Here is a 17,178-nt window from a genome sequence, read left to right on the forward strand (position 1 = left end):
ATAGGATTAGTTAAAGGAGAATCCAACAGTATAAGAATAATGTGTGAGAGAGAAACAAAAATAATGGTGAAAGTTTGAAAGAAATTGCGCAGGGAACAAGGATTTTGTGGTAGATTTGGGCAATAAGATATCCAAATATAGGTAAATCTAAATTTGGCAGTTTGTAGAATAGATTCTGAATGTAGAGATCCACACATGGTAAGCACAACTGTGTTTTTTCCCCATTTTTTTTAATACTAAAACGTAATTAATAAATACAAAATTTTCTGAAGGGCATTTCGTTTGTAGTAGTAATAAAAAGTGTGTTGTTGTGGGTTTGTAAAAAAAAATATATATATACATGTATATTCTGAGTAGAATTTATTTTCAGGTGACATTTACCCATTTTTTTTTTTAGAGTACACAATGAGTAAATGCAATTTTTTATTTAATTCATAAGATTCTCATTGTTTGACAAGTTTTATTCAAACTTTCACCGATCTGCTTTGCTGGTTAAGTTTCTCTCCTTTCCTCTTCATAGACATTGCTCTTCATGTTGGATTTCCCTTTAACACACACAAGAAAAATAAAATAAATTAACATGCATTTTTAGTGAGCTATATGATACTCAACAGCAACTTTAGTGACCCTTCATATATATATTTATATTTCATTCTATTCAATAATACATCTAAGCACATACTTGCACAAACACCGTCCATTCACTTTTGAGTTCTGTGAAAAACTTTCATGAAATACAAAAAAACTTTACATTCTAATAATAATCTATTGTATAAATGTTCATTTCATTATTAAAATCTTGTGTAGAATGGAATTCAGACCTCTCTGCCGGGTCCGAGAATACGCTACGCAAGCCGGGATCAAAGGTTACCGATCAGAAGATTATCTTGCGAATTGGGAAGGAAGAAAGAATCCTTGGACTCGGATTTCAGTAACGTATCTCGGTCCTTGTTCGTTCCGGAGAAGTGCACGATCACGTCTGCATCAAACGGCGATCGCTTGACGTTGATGTCCAGAAGACCAGGGTTCGATCGACTTTCAGCCAATCTGTTTTAAATAGTGAAAACACAAAAAAACATAGAATTCACTGTTTAACCCAATTTGTGACGAATGTCTTTTCACGTTCTGTCAAGCATGATGAAATATGAACCTAAAAAGTGGATGCATATGCCACATCCTTACTTTTGCTTCACATAAGGTTGGGAATTTGTTTTCAATCAATGGCTACAATGGATAATGATAATAATTACCTATACGGTGCTTTTCCCATAAGGCTCAAAGCGCTTACAATTATGTTAAAACTATAAAACTACAACCTACGAATGAGTAGGGTTTTTAATGCTTTTCCAAAAATTGCTTTTGATGGAGACTGGAAACTATTAGCGACAAATCAATTCAGTATGTTGAAGCTGACAAAGTTCTATCACCAGCTAATATATGAGTTAATGAATATGTGAGATAAAGAGGGTCACCGGCCGACCTAAGTGCTCGGTTGGTGTATACAGCATTAAAGGGATAATCAAACAATCTGCAGCATGTTTATTCAGTGTTTTGTAGACAATCAAGAGTCATTTGAAGTGAACATAATATTAGCACTCTGTTTAAAAAGAAGCCAGTGAAGTGAATTAAAAGAGTGGGTGGGAAAGATGATCTCGAGAAACCTGTAAAATTGGCTAACAAATATAATTAGCAATGTAAAGACTTTTCTGGTTTACAATCAGTATAAAAGTTTTCATTACAGTAATTCATATGAAAATAAGCAATAAAAAAAGTCTAGCTCATCAGGACTGTGCTATACTCACTTTGAAAAACAGTCATCCAAATCTCCATCATCGTCTTCTAGGCCCTAATTGGGGATAACAAATAGTAAAAAAAATAATTATGTCTATTATTCATCACACATATTTCAAATCTTTGAGTTGCAGTAGTAGAAGTAGTTGTAGTAGCAGCAGCAGTAGTAGTAGTAGTAGTCGTAGTAGAAGTAGTAGTAGTAGTAGTCGTAGTAGTAGAAGTAGTAGTAGTAGTAGTAGTAGTAGTAGCAGTAGTAGTAGTAGTGGTAGTAGTAGTAAGTAGTAGTATTAGTAGTAGCAACAGCATTAGTAGTAGTAGAAGTGGTGTATACTTACTAAATTTGATAATGAGTTTGTAACTTGGTGCATTTGTTTGTTGCTATCATCAAGGTGAACATGGCCGTTGAAAACTAAAGGTGGCGGCCGATGCTTTTCAAAGTTGAGCGTCGTGGGTGGGGCGGAGGATGAGATGACAGGCGTATCACATTGAACAGATAATACTACAAGGAGAATAAGAAAAACAGTCAAATATAAAAACCATTATTTACACATTTCTTTGAATTTAGGAATAACTGATTGAAAAATAAAAATGAGACTTAAAGGGATGGTCCAAGCTGAAAATATATCTAAATAAAAAGAGTAAAATTCACAAAGGAAAGTGCTGAAAATTTCATGAAAATCTGACAACAAATAACAAACATATTGAATTTTAAACCTCATCAATATTTTGTGAAAACAGGTATATGCACATCATCATGAATATTCATTAGGTGGGCTGATGATGTCTTATCCCCACTTTCCTCACAGGAAAGCATAATTGTTTCATTTTTTCATACATGTGTAAATTATGTGTCTCCATTATGATGTTATTATTATTTGAAATAAAACTTATTCCAAGCATGGATTGGGTTGAAAATGTAAGGAATTTATCTTTGTATCTTCTCAATATCGAATTCCTAACTTTGTGAGATAAAATGCTCAAAAAAGCCTTTTTAAACTAAAATAAAATTGTTGCCTAGAGAGGGCGCTAGATATGTTTGATTTGAATCTGTAAATGTCCACAGAAAATTGGCGCTTGAAAAGAGATCGAATAGCTACTACAAGTTTTTAAGATTGAAATGTTACATGGAGATTAATTCACATCATTGATCCTCAATACCAAAGCTTAAAGGTATGATCCAGGCTGGAGATATAGTTATCTCAATAAAAAGAATAAAATTCACAGAGCAAAATGCTGAAAATTTCATTAAGAAAAAGAAAGAAAACAAATAACATTATTGAATTTTAAAAATTTGCATTATTCTGGTGAAACAGTTCCAGACATGTTTTCATGAATATTCATTAGACGGGCTGATGTCATATCCCAACTTTCTCTTGTATTTTTATTACATGAAATTAGGTTTATTTAACATTTTTCTATCAAGAACTAAAACTATTGGATTGATGAATGAGTAAGTGCATTAGTTATTTATTGCGACAACGTATTTCATCATAATGGCGACACATCATTTACACATGAAAAAATGAAACAATTATGATTTCATGTAATAACATAAGAAAAAGAAAAGTGGGGATGTGACATCATCAGCCCACCTAATGAATATTCATGACGATGTGCATATAATTGTTTTCACAAAATATTGATCAACTTTAAAATCTAATATCTTCATTATCTGTTGTCTGAATTTGATGAAATTTCCAGCATTTTGCTCTATGAATTTGACTCATCTATATATAAATATTTTCAGCTGGGACCATTCCTTCTTAAGACAGCCTTTTAATATCATCATCCACAATTATATGATATTCTGAAATAAAACATTTGCCCAAACTCTATTCAGATCAGCCCCTCCCAATTTTGTCCGGCAATCATTAAAACCACTTTCATATCTGGGTGAGCTCCCCCTTTAAGACCGAGTGAGAGTGAAATGTTGAAGACAGGAAGTTGCAACAGACAAGAGTCATAAGACTATTTCAAAATGGGAAGTAATTAATTAATGCACCCAATTCACCCTATGAGTGATCAAGGGAAAGGGAGCTTAAAAGATGGGATGAGTAACACCGAGGAATTGACATTTCTGACTGGAAAATATCAATCACGACATTACAAGATACAAACTGATTCTTCAGGTGAAACATGTATGCAGCAGTGCCAACTTATTACTTTTTGGTTTGCAGAAGGGCTGAAAAGGGACAGGAAATGCCATCTGGGATAGAGAGACTACTGTACCGTCTTAAAGATAATGGTGATGATGATGGTGATGATGGTGATGATGATGAGAATGATGATGATGGTGATGATGATGATGATGGTGATGATGATGGTGGTGATGATGGTGATGATGATGGTGGTGATGATGGTGGTGATGATGGTGGTGATGATGGTGGTGATGATGGTGGTGATGATGGTGATGATGATGGTGATGATGGTGGTGATGATGGTGGTGATGATGATGGTGATGATGATGATGGTGGTGATGATGGTGGTGATGATGATGGTGATGATGATGATGGTGATGATGATGGTGATGATGATGGTGATGATGGTGGTGATGATGGTGGTGATGATGGTGATGATGATGATGATGATGATGGTGATGATGGTGGTGATGATGGTGATGATGATGGTGGTGATGATAATGATGGTGATGATGATGATGGTGGTGATGATGGTGATGATGATGATGGTGGTGATTATGGTGATGATGATGGTGGTGATGATGCTGGTGATGATGGTGATGATAATGATAGTGATGTTATTAATGACAATGATGGTAATGATGGTGACAATGGTGATTTTTTATGACAATGATTGTAGTGACGATAATGATAATGAAGGTGATGATGATGATGGTGATAACGCTCTTGATCATGGTGTTGACAATGATAAATCCAATTTGTAGCTAATGTCAAATCCTCTTTATCACCAATACAACCCGCCAAAAAATTGCAGATCTTTGTATAGCACAGCTTTTATATGGATATATTCAGCTGTGCTTGTTCAGAGCTCTTTTTACTTATGTCTTCACAGCAAATTTTCCTACCTAAAGAGATATGTTTTTAAATTTGATTCGAAGAGAGTCAAGGATGGAGAGCTTCTTATCTCAATTGGCAGGATATTCCATATTTTTTTTTAACTTACTTTTGGTGGAAAGTGGAGGAGGTTGTAACGAGGGTGATGTGATGTCAGGAGACCAATGGTTTGGGGATCTTGATTCCGTAGAATTGCATCCTGGGATGGACTGAGGGGCCGACTTCCTAACCGGTGAACCTACAATGATACAAAAATATTTAGTATAGTAACACCTCATCTTCATTCTATAGTAACACCTCATCTTCAGTGTATAGTAACACCTCATATTCAGTGTATAGTAACACTTTATCTTCAGTGTATAGTAAAACTTCATCTTCAGTGTTTAGTAACACTTCATCTTCAGTACATAGTATCACTTCATCTTTAGTGAATAGTAACACCTCATCTTCAGTGTATAGTAAAACTTCACCTTCAATGTTTAGTAAAACTTCATCTTCAGTGTAAAGTAACACTTCATCTTCAGTGTATAGTAACACACCATCTTCAGTGTATAGTGACACCTCATCTTCAGTGTATAGTTACACTTCATCTTCAGTGTATAGTAACACTTCCATCTTCATTGTATAGTAACACCCCATCTTCAGTGTATAGTACCACTTCATCTTCAGTGTATAGTAACACTTTATCTTCAGTGTATAGTACATGTAACACTTCATCTTCAGTGTATAGTAACACCTCATCTTCAGTGTATAGTAACACTTCATCTTCAGTGTATAGTAACACTTCATCTTCAGTGTATAGTAACACTTCATCTTCAGTGTATAGTAACACTTTATCTTCAGTGTATAGTAACACTTTATCTTCAGTGTACATGATATCCAAGATCACCAGGGCCATGACATAACCATGGATGCCCATTGATTTAGGGAGATTATACATAACCCTCATATGTTTCTTTCAATATCATATATAATAAGAATATACGTACATGTATAACATTTTGTAAAAAAAAAAAATGAATTTTCCTAATTTGGGACCCAAGAAATCTGTTTGACTACATCTTTTTGCATAATCTGGTTAAAAACAAGCTTTGACTTAAGTGAATATTCGAACTACAGAATAGAAGGCTGCAAGTTAACCTTTATTTGCTCATTAGCATCAATGTTGTAAGACATTAAAAGTAATTCATATGGTAATACATGGTAAAAGAAAGGTGTCCCAAATAGGCTTACTCTCACTGGCCTTGGAATATTTGTTTTGAGCACTCAACTTTATTTTTTTCCCCATTTTTTCCCTCTCCAATGTGAACAATGTTTTAGAAAAGGGCCATATTGAAATGTGGCCCTGCCCCCAAATATATTGAAATTGAAGGCCTGGTTGTAGGGACGAGTATTATCATCTCATGTATTCTTTTTAATATAGTAAAACACATTGGGCTGATAATACATGTATGTCTAAAATCCTTGGATGAAATGAGGAATTATAATGTATAAACATGAATTTCACCAATGATGCCTTTCTGTATAAAGACATATTCAGAGCTGCCAACCTGAACAAGAACATTTCAGTATTTTCAAGGGTGAAAATCAGTATTTTGGCGAGGAAATCAGTATTTTCACAGGAATACCATCGGCCAACACGTAAACTGAAAGTTAAGAAATCAGTATTTTGCATGAAACCATCAGCATTCTTCTCTATTTTTAGTACTAAATACGGAATATCAGTACTACTTGGCAGCACTGCATATTGCTTTATGAAAATGGGTCAAAATTACCATGGTTTGTACTAGTATCTGACGATTCCGCGTAGTCATCTGATATGCTTTCGTCTTTCCCTTCCGAGTCGGTGCTTGCCTTTTCAGCTCTGCTCTTCTTCCACACATCATAAGCGATATTGAATGCCTGTGCTACCGTCAGAGCTAAGGCCTCCGCCTGATTTGATATTTAAAATTAAAAATAGAAATACATTTGTCATAAGTGTAATGTTGTGATTCGAAGACACCATAGTCTATGCTATGTGATTATGCTGAGAGTGATCAGCTAGACTGACTGTACGTTTTAGACACAAATAAAGGAACAACGTGACTCGGTAAACATGGACTATAGTATCATTTAAGATGTCTTGCATCTTTACAATAAGGGTTGCTATTCATAAGGGTCAATGTTCATAAAGGTCGCTAGTCATTATCGACAATGAGAGTCACAAGTGATCATAAAAATGGTCGCTAATCATAATAAGATAGGTGAGTCGCTAGTTATAATAAAAGAGGGTCACTGGTCACAAAAGTAGAAGAGGGTTGCTAGTCATTTTATTCAATTCAATTTTATTCTTAATAATCATTAAAAAATCATTGAATTGTACATTCATAGAGGAGGGTAACAAAAAGTTAACACCTGAAAATAAGAAGCCTCCAAACAATACAGTAATTAAAACATACCAAACATAGATGTGTACATATCTGATGAAGAAAAAAATAAGAAATTTGCACACTAACACATACAAACACCCACCTCGAAAATCATTTGTCATCACCACACACGTTGTAAGCACATTCAAACATCCAGTGTCTCAGTTATAATTATTAACAAATTATTAACAAAACATATGGTTTTGAGTTCAAATTATATATTTAAGTATTCATAACGATTTTTTTTTAGTTTGCATTTTAACGAATAAACAGTTGAGCATGAAAAAAAGGGTTCGTCGGTCATAATAGGAGAAATTACATGTAGCTGCTATTCAGAATGAGAAAAAAGGGTCGCCAGTCATAATAGAAGATGATATCAAATCATTATAAAAATAGGAGGGTTGTAGTCACAATAATTACTGTTAGTCATAATAGTCCTGAGGAAGTGGTCGCAAGTCATATACCAAACAGAGGCCTGTAAAAGGACTACCGGTACTTAAAGGGCTGTATGAATTCATAAACAGGATACGTACAACACCAGGGTTCCCAACTTCCCACAGAAATTTGAAAACGGAATTCCATGACTAAACTGAGCATGCTTTCCATGACTTCCCGTGACGGCCCAGTAGTTGGGATGTCACAAAGCTGGGAAAAATGGAAATCATGGAACACCAATCACAATAGCAGAGTATGAAAGTCGCAAGAAACGACAAACTGGAAAGCTGCCATAGCCAAGAGGTATTTAGCACTTCCATGACTTTTCACACATTTTCCAAAGTCCCCAACTTTTCCCTGACTTTCCATGACCACAAATTTTTCCAAGATTTTCCAGGATTTTCCATGACTGTGAGAACCCTGATACAATGTATCAAACTAAACTATTAAATCTGAGTGCAATGCACAAGCCGATATTTTTTTTGTATTAAAGTGATTGGTTAACATTGGTTTGACTTTAAAAAAATCTGAGGTAAAAGGTCACACTCGTCACCTGTGTCTGTGATATGTTGCAAAAATGAAGCCCAGAAAAAATTGCGTTTGAAAATAATTATTTCGTGCTTCAAAAATTGAAATATAAAGTGACCGGAAACGCCGTCTTAATTTCATCCCATACACTTATGTGTACTTTTTAGGTGTCTATAAGATGCATATTTACAAAATCAGGGTTTGCCTTGTCGTTTCAGCTTTTCATTCTCAATAATGGTTGCTTTCATTTAGTTTCAGGGTTTATTAGTTCTAATACATGCACTTGTACACATGTTTCATCTTGGTTTGAGAATTTTTTAAATCGGCTGCTCACAAACTTAAACAATACCTTTAAGGAGTCAGGACTCAGGGTTATTACTTGACATTTTAACCACATTTTTGATAATCAAATCTGGTTAATTACATGCCGACAACCTACACAGATATTGTGTGCATCAAACAAGGATGTGATCAAATGACACAAGGAATTGATAGCATCTGAAATTAGTGTTGGTAAACCGCTGATTTTTAGCAATGTCATACTAATAAACGTAATATTTAATGATTACCGTATGATCCATGTACTCATCAAAACATGTATAAACAGTACACAGTAAAATATTAAAGATTTTATTGGAAATGTACATCCACCTAAATTTGTAAAGCAGCCAAAATTTGTGTTTTCATTTTCTCTCCCTTTTGTTGTACACTTTACTTTGGCTCCTTTTTAGCACTGCTTCTGGTGATATGCCCAGCTTTATAACAAAGTAACAACATACTTAACTCCATAGATCAGCCTCAGGAGTAGTGTATCATGCTAAAAAGAACTTTAATTCATTTCTAATAAATTCACAATTCAATTTAAAGGAAACCAAAACCCAAGGAGAGAAGCAATCTTATTTGAAAGAGTAAAATGAGAGGACTAATTTAAAACAAGTTTCATCAAAATCGGTTATAGAAAAAGGCGATTTATGAAAGTTTGAAAAGTCTTGTTGTACTTTCATCCTCAAATTGGCAAACATGCTTCAAAATGGCCAATTTAACCCTCCATTAGTTTTGTACACAAATTTTCAGATTTTCCCCTTTATTTTACATATTTCACATCATCTCCTCCTGACCTTGACATACATGTATGTGGTGTGAATTACAATTTCCCATGACATATATATTTAGCTCAGAATGAGGCAATAGGCAATTCTAAAGATGAAAGGGAAAATCTAAAAAGTTGTGTACAAAACAAATGAAGAGTTGTCCACAAAATCAGCCATCTTGAAGCATGTTTGCCAATTTGAGGATTCCCAAATAAAGTACAGCAAGACTTTTTAAACGTCCATAACTTGCTTGCATTGTTTCAAATTGTTCCTCTTATTTTACTCTTTTCAATAAGATTGCTTCTCATGTTAGCTTTTGGTTTCTTTTAATGATGAAGTCCGATGATGAACCCATTGCTACATGTACATGCAGTTCATACGATGGGTCCTCCATTTTATTAGGAGAATCGATCAAAGAGCACAAGAGTTATGAATTTGTGATGCCATTTGCAAGCAGCCATCCCATATAGCATGAAATAGACTTCATAATGGCTATTATATATATTTTAAATGAATCATTCTCGACTTACCGAGAAAAACTGTACATGATCTTAATACATGTATGACACAAAACACCAAACTTTGAAATCCAAAACTACATGCATGTTGTCAAACTTTGGATTTTTGCCAAATCTTCACCAAAATGATTCTTTCCCTTTTCTGAAATTCTCAATGGGAAGTGCGATTATCTTTTTGATGATCCATTCCTTAAATTCTTGGATTGAATTCAAACTTTATTCTTTGTAAGGCACCCACACTGATGACTTCATTTCAAGGTGGAATTCAAAATGCTCCTTACTTATTATTTTATTTTCTTTAGTAGAAAGGGTCTAGACAGTGCTTAAATTTGTCCTTGTTCAATGTTTGAAGACAGGAATTAAATGTGGCCTTCATGTCTTCTTGCTAAAAACACTCAGTCTGGTCTTAGAGCATATAATCCATGTTACTTTATAGACTACATGTACATTTGTTCCTCTACACATGCATAAAATGGCAATTTCTTTTTATCATTATTTCTGGGGGCTATTTTTCCCAACCAAAGGGCTATAAAATCTGCAACATTTGAGAAGCTTTAATGTTGCAGTGAATGGGAATTTTTCAGGGCTCTTTTAAGCATTTCCGCCCTGGAGACCCCAAATACATTTAACCCCCCCCCCAACCGATGCATATGCTATACTGTGCAATGACGGAAAAACTATGAACAAATTGTGTTCTTCAAAATATAAAGACATAATACACATAGGTATTAGAATTACTAGGTTTTTATTTATAAATTGCTACAAGTATCTGGTTTTCCTCTATACATGTAGAATACAGTGATGTATAAAAGGGTATAACAGAAGCGGGAACCCCCCCCCCCCCCCCCGCCAAACAAACAAAAAAATGACACAAGTCCTGAATGACACTTTGTCAAACATGCAGGCCAATAAATGCCTTCTGAAAAGTGAAATCTATTTTGATTCCATAGTCTAACTGTGTTAAAATGATGGGAAGCAACAAATTGCAAAATTTTGTGTAAATTATTTGTTTATTTTTACTGAGCGTTTTCCCATTTCTTTGATAGTGAAAACAATTATCTTATTTATCCTTCCCAGACACTTAAGAATGATTTAAGAGTCAAATAAGCCGATTCATTGACCTCTACCATTAGGGATTTATGTCACAACTGGCTATCCATAGTTAAACGGAATAGTTTACTAGATAGACAGCGCATAATAAATGATTGTTTATTATTATCAAGCCACAACTTTAAACCAGAGTTTAAAGTTAAAACCAACCTCAGAATACGGGCTATCCCGTTTACATGTAGGTACCATAAAATTATCACCTTTTGCAGTCCCTTAAGCCGTTCAGGGTGTGTTTTGTTAATAGTATGGAGAGGAATTAGCTTTGTCAACTTTAACCATGATTCATAATTGCATGACCTTGAGTCAGGCAGGATAAGGTCAAATATCAGTCAGAACAGAGAAGGAAAAGACTTCTCTATACTACCACAGTTTCCTCTATGCCAGTAAGCAAGCGAATAGCGATTTTAAGTTGCAAACAAATACATACATGTATGCAAATATGTGAACCTCCACTCAAAATCCATTATAAGTTGCCCTAGGATATACTTGTGATTTCTATTGAGTTTGGAAAAGCAAATTCTATGCTTTGAAACAGTATGTATATGGAGAAAGCAAGGTTTGAACTTGAAGTTTTGAGCTCACTCAAGCATGAGATGAGACATTCATAGTTGTACAATCTCTATGAAACTCCCATAAATGGTGTCAGAGAAACTCTTGCAGAGAAAAAAATTAATTCATAAATTGCGAAGTTTGGATGATTTTTAAATGGCAAGCGGAGCTCGAGCATATGGCGCTAGGGGGCCACTGAGTTGTTTTTGCTCAGCAATAATTTCGGGGGCGACTTCCAGATTTATATGTCATCCCCGAAGGCATAATTTGGGGTGATTTAGAGGCGACTTTGGCACTTCCAGGCAAATTCGCCCGCCGCCCCGTGCATTTTTTCCCTGAACTCTTGTACATTCTTTTCAATTCAACTTTAAAACTTTAATTTTTGACTGTATGATATTAAGAAGACTCAATCATCCTTTCAAAGAGTCAATTTTCAAAATTTTGCATTTCAAAGACCACATTACTACCATATTTCTTTTATTTACAGCAAACATTGCCTTGTGACTTATTGTTGGTTTGGGGATGGAGGTTCCTGCATGTATATATATATGCATTGCATATCATCAGTAATGGTATTTTGATACATTTTGAATATGTTTTTGTTGTTGTTGAATGTTTTATTCATTTTAAAAGGTTTATAATCATCGAATAAGATAACACAAGAAGAATAAGCAGCAAAACTGAATACTAACAACAACAATAATTATAAAAACATATAGAAATACAGAAATCATGAATACTGCAGCATAAGGATAAAATGTGTTGATGTGATACCTACCACTTTGCGTTTCTGACATAGATAAGCATGACATTCTAAGACTTCTGTTCTGAAGTGACACGAGATGAATCCAAAGATCTTGTCATTGTTCTTGTCTGCTGTACAGTATGATATCCTGAAAGATGAAACAGAAAATAATTCTTTCATTACAATTTCATTTATTCATTTTCCACACTTGGGAAGGATTTCTTTGCTATCTTGCCTGCTTCACAATACATGTATATCCCAAAGGACAGAGAATGCTGGTATAATCATAATAGTTTACAACAATCATAAAATGAATGTTTATATACAGAAAATATTTATAACTTTAATAAGGTGGGATAGAAGTATTGAACGTAAAACTTTGGGGCCCTAGAAAATTGAGTGATAACAGAGAGACTTTGTACTGAAGAGAAGAAATATGTGCATTAAGTGCAAATGTTAAGCAGGGCCTGCTGGTAGAACAGTTTTCAGAACTGAAGTGGCTTCCCTGGGTAAAATATGACACTGTTATTATGTCTAATGTCTAGTATGGATGTCAAATATTATAGGATGTGGGGTCGAGTGTCCGGACACTTTATATTTTTGAAGCCTTCTTTTTTGTCTTTGGATTACACTAAAAATATGAATTCAATAAGTCTTCTATCTTGTTCTCTATGTTTCCTAACATTTTGTACTAAAAATTGATGAAACTTTGCTTGAATTTTTTTTCAATGACTCTCTAAAATTGATCGTCCGGACACACAACCACTGGGTATACTACATGTACAATGTACAATGTACTTCTAATTTCCAAGTTGTAAAAGAATAAAAGTTTTGTCAGTATCACTGATCTTTTTAATTCCAAGGTACAGAGATTTTTTAATGTCTAATCAAGAGCATCCACAATTACTTTTCATGTACATTCAGAAACTGTCTCTCTCTCTCTCTTTTTTCAAGTTATTGCATTATCATCTACTATCCTCCAGCTCTGTAATTACATACATGTACTGCCGTACTTTGGCATAAGTATCATTTGTTGTAAATGAGCAATGTGTGTTTGTCATTTACATAGGCCTCAATGCAATTGAACAGAATATTTTTTCTTCAATATCTTTCCATAGAACAATAATATGTTCCCAAAATTTCACCTGAACGTGCAACACACAAAGGTGTTTCAGAAACAACAATAACTCAAATTTGATTGATAAGTCACTTGCTTCCATTTGCCAAAGTTTGGCAGAAATATTAGTAAAAAGCTGTAAATTACTTTAAAATATTCAAGAGATATATTACATCTTTGAAAACCTACCTATGAATAACTATTTCTTCTAATTCTTCATTTGTTTCCAAGTCTGTGGGTTTTAATGATGTTGGCGTCACTGTCAGTGCCACTTTCCGCACCTTACCAGATCCATACTTTGCCTGAAAAATACAATATGTGCCGGTAAAATATGAAATTAAAACATGTACACTGTATACAGATATATAAATGTATTACTTTTCTTTAATAGAAGGAAAGACATGTTTTCTTTTTTTCAATTTAGAACTCTAAAATTTGACATTTTGTTGTTTTTCTCTGACACCCTGCACATGTACATGTAACTGTCCAATCTCAATACGGCAGGAGATTATTTACTGTTCTGGTTTGAAATGTTCATGGGGTATATATCATCAGACAGACACATCATTATATAATTAATGTGATGTTATGAGAAAGAATAGTTTTATTTTATGTTTAGCTTAACATGCAGATTTATTCTGAGCAATTGTCAAGGAACCTTATAAGTGCTATCTCCTATAATTGAAAACAAAAATTCTTTATACTAACCCGATGGACAATCTTTTTAATTGCATCCGCGGTATGCGTTTCGTCGTTGGGTAGATTGACTATCTCAACTCCAAGGTATTTAACAAAGAATGTAACACCTTCAACGACTGGCTCATGAGACTTTTCCCAGTCATCCTGAAACTCTGTCAAACAAAAATGTTTATTTGGAAAAAATTCACCATTTCACCAAACAACAAAGACAAGTTTACATACCAGGGGGGTGTTTCACAAAGATTTAAGTATGACTTAGAGTCGCACTTTAATGTCTAGTTGCGCGCAGTATAAAAGGCATGACAGCATTGGTCAGATTATGCCAGGAGGACGCGCACTACTGCGTATTGATCAATAAGATTGCGCGTTGCATATCATGTACGCGTCGACATTTAAGTGCGACCTAAGTCATACTTAAATCTTTGTGAAACACCCCCCTGGTCCTCATTACATAAAAGTTACCATTATGGTAACTGTGCCATTCAGGGGTAACTTGCATGGAATCCTTGAATCTGATTGGCTGTTGATCAGCGTTACCATGGTAGTTACCATTGGATGGCAAAATTACCATAATACTGTAGTAACTTTTATGCAACAGGCCCCAGGACGAATATTTTTTTTTATTACCGGTACCAGAAACTTTATTTTTCAAATATCTCGAACATCTTACCAATTTCTGTTAAATCTAATCCATCATTAAATGTTTTTAATAGATGTAAAATTTAACTAGTCAGTAAATATTCTAACAATTATTTCATCAAGTTTATTTTTCTTTTGTTATTGTTAATATTTGTATTTGTTTTGTTGTTCCATTTAATGTAGGTTAACTTTGAATGTACATGTATGTTGTATTGTTCTGGGGTTTTTTTAAATTATGAATGGAAAAATTATACCATCAATCTAGAATTGACAACATTTTTTCCTTTTTGATCTAAAATGTACATTTTACCTTACAAGTTCATGTTTAGACAAAGAAAACAAGATATCAATCAAAATGTATCATTTACTATTACAATGACATCAAAATTACAATCACCAAACACTGAACCTAAACAAGCTTAAATTCAAATTATTCAAAATCAGCAGTCTTTGACAAACATGTATCAATTATTTCATAAAGGATGGTATTGTGGCATGTGGGATGATTTTAAGAAGAATTTGAAAATAAAAATGCACACATAATTATTTTATGTACATGTATGTCAGTCAATAGTTCCATTAACTAAGTCTAAAGGAAAGAGGTTTAATTTATATCATAACAAAATAAAATGGCTATCTTTATTCCTGTTGCTGATCAAGAAGAATCCCATGGTCCATAGTGAGCAAGACAATGGGAGTTAGTTATTTGTTCTTAATTTTATTGCATTTAATTCAATTTAGACTATCAAAATAAAGGAAGGACTTGCGTTCTTAGCCTTAAGTTAGGCAAAAATGTTATATTCATGTATGTAGCCTACATGATGACATATATGAAAGGGTTTGAAAACTAACATTAAAAGATTACAGATAATTCAGCCAAGGAGTCTTAAGTTAAAGTTCTATCAAACATTAACGAAAATAGACAATAAACATTACAAGGAGATCAAAAGGCAAAACTAAAAAAAAGCAAACATACACTGTAGCAACAAGTTAGAAATACATGTGGTGCCTAGACGTATAGACTTAAATCATTTTCAGAGGAAACATACCCTACAAAAGCATGTAACGTTTATGGGGCTATTATGAAAATTGAAATGAATAGATCTACATTCATTTGCACAAAAGTGATAGAATTCTTGTACATTAACATGATTAACAATGTTGAGTAGGCCTAGAGTAGAGTCGTGAGGGGGCGGGGAGTGGTCGCGTGTTTCACTGCACTTTGATACTTCTGTCAAAATCCTTCAGGGCCGGCTTGAATTTTAAACCTAATACTAATAGTCACAGTTAATTTCATGAACATGAAGAAGAAAAAGCTAGATCTAGTCTGGTCTGGTTACATTTCGATCTAGTTACACTTCTGATATACTTCATGGTCAATTTTCAATCATCAATTTGCAACAATATTGCTTAATTGCGAGTCTTCTTGAGTCAGCTCAAACTCAGAGAATTCCTGCTCCATTCACTACAATTACAAAAGTGGCATGTCTGATCACTGATCGTTTTCTGCCGGGACGGGTCGGCTGTTAGTGTTACCTTGAGTTTGTTTATTGTAATATCTATCACATGAACATGGTACAAAATGACATGACTTACTTCTGTGTTTTCCTTTCCTGAATCGATTCTTGATCATTTTCTTTTTTTCTCCTCTGAAATTGTTAACTTCGGGAATGAAAATACCACTTCGGTCTTTTTCCCTGACGATATGGCCGGTTCGTGTGTACATGTATTTTGTACACGTTTATTATGTTTACATACCGTACACCGGCACGGTTTGGTACATACGCGGCGGCGCGCCTCGCCGTTACACACACACACAAAACTCGCAATACAATACACGCAAAACGAAAGTGCATGTGATTCGATCGTGTGTGTCAGAACGTAGTATTCTATGACGTCGAATAAGTCATTGATGGGGTTGCCCAAATATGGTACAAAGAAATAGAACCGTGTGCAAAAACAGTCGCGCCATCCTGTGAATCTAGTCTTTGTTTCAGCTAAGATCTAAATTTCATTAAATTATAATTTAGATTAAAATATCCCCAATAAGAGAAAATATTCCATGTTCAATCGCAGATAAACGCCGGCTAACACAAGAGTACAATAAATATAACTAATTTGAAAATACTTGAAGTTGCGATCAATAAAACATCGACTATCTCAGGAAGACAAATGATATGTGGATGGAGATCATTAAAAAGAGGTCACATGTTAAAACTAGGGCGAAACCATTGATAATCACAACATATCCAAAAACAAAACAAAACAAAATCATCGATTTAGGCATTTCCATTGATGTAAAACTGTCAAATGTTCACATATTCAGGTAAAGCTGGCGAAAAATATGATGTACCCAAGCCATATCTGGGAATCAAGTTTCAGTGAGCCGAGAAGAGGGGGGGGGGGGGGGGTGCATGCATGCACGTTTTCCAAGAGACTTATACCTCCGTTACGTTTGCTCCTCTGGCGGTGGTACGGTGGGTCGAAAACAGCCGTTTTAACATTTTTTTTGTACC

At 34.5% G+C, this 17,178-nt stretch overlaps 1 protein-coding gene across 1 annotated transcript; it reads right to left on the minus strand.

Annotated features, from left to right (window-relative positions):
• Window positions 1-486: 486 nt before the first annotated feature.
• On the minus strand, window positions 487-16,450 carry LOC121414395 (low density lipoprotein receptor adapter protein 1-B-like). The gene is made up of 9 exons (XM_041607555.1): window positions 16,259-16,450; window positions 14,033-14,175; window positions 13,514-13,626; window positions 12,241-12,355; window positions 6,599-6,755; window positions 4,933-5,061; window positions 2,127-2,290; window positions 1,803-1,846; window positions 487-1,047 (listed from the first exon to the last, which is right to left on the minus strand). The coding sequence occupies exons 1-9, from the start codon at window positions 16,386-16,388 to the stop codon at window positions 861-863; spliced, it is 1,182 nt and encodes a 393-aa protein (XP_041463489.1). The 5' UTR covers window positions 16,389-16,450; the 3' UTR covers window positions 487-860.
• Window positions 16,451-17,178: the final 728 nt, after the last annotated feature.

This window comes from Lytechinus variegatus, chromosome 4 (genome assembly GCF_018143015.1).
Source record: "Lytechinus variegatus isolate NC3 chromosome 4, Lvar_3.0, whole genome shotgun sequence".
Taxonomy (NCBI): Eukaryota; Metazoa; Echinodermata; class Echinoidea; order Temnopleuroida; family Toxopneustidae; genus Lytechinus; species Lytechinus variegatus.

Excerpts from the sequence above, each read along its gene's own strand:
- LOC121414395 (XM_041607555.1), bottom strand. The coding sequence starts at position 16,388 with ATGTACACACGAACCGGCCATATCGTCAGGGAAAAAGACCGAAGTGGT. Across the intron at positions 6,756-12,240 it reads TATGTCAGAAACGCAAAGTG|GCGGAGGCCTTAGCTCTGAC; the intron begins GTAGGTATCACA and ends ATATCAAATCAG. Across the intron at positions 1,847-2,126 it reads CAAACTCATTATCAAATTTA|GGCCTAGAAGACGATGATGG; the intron begins GTAAGTATACAC and ends ATCCCCAATTAG.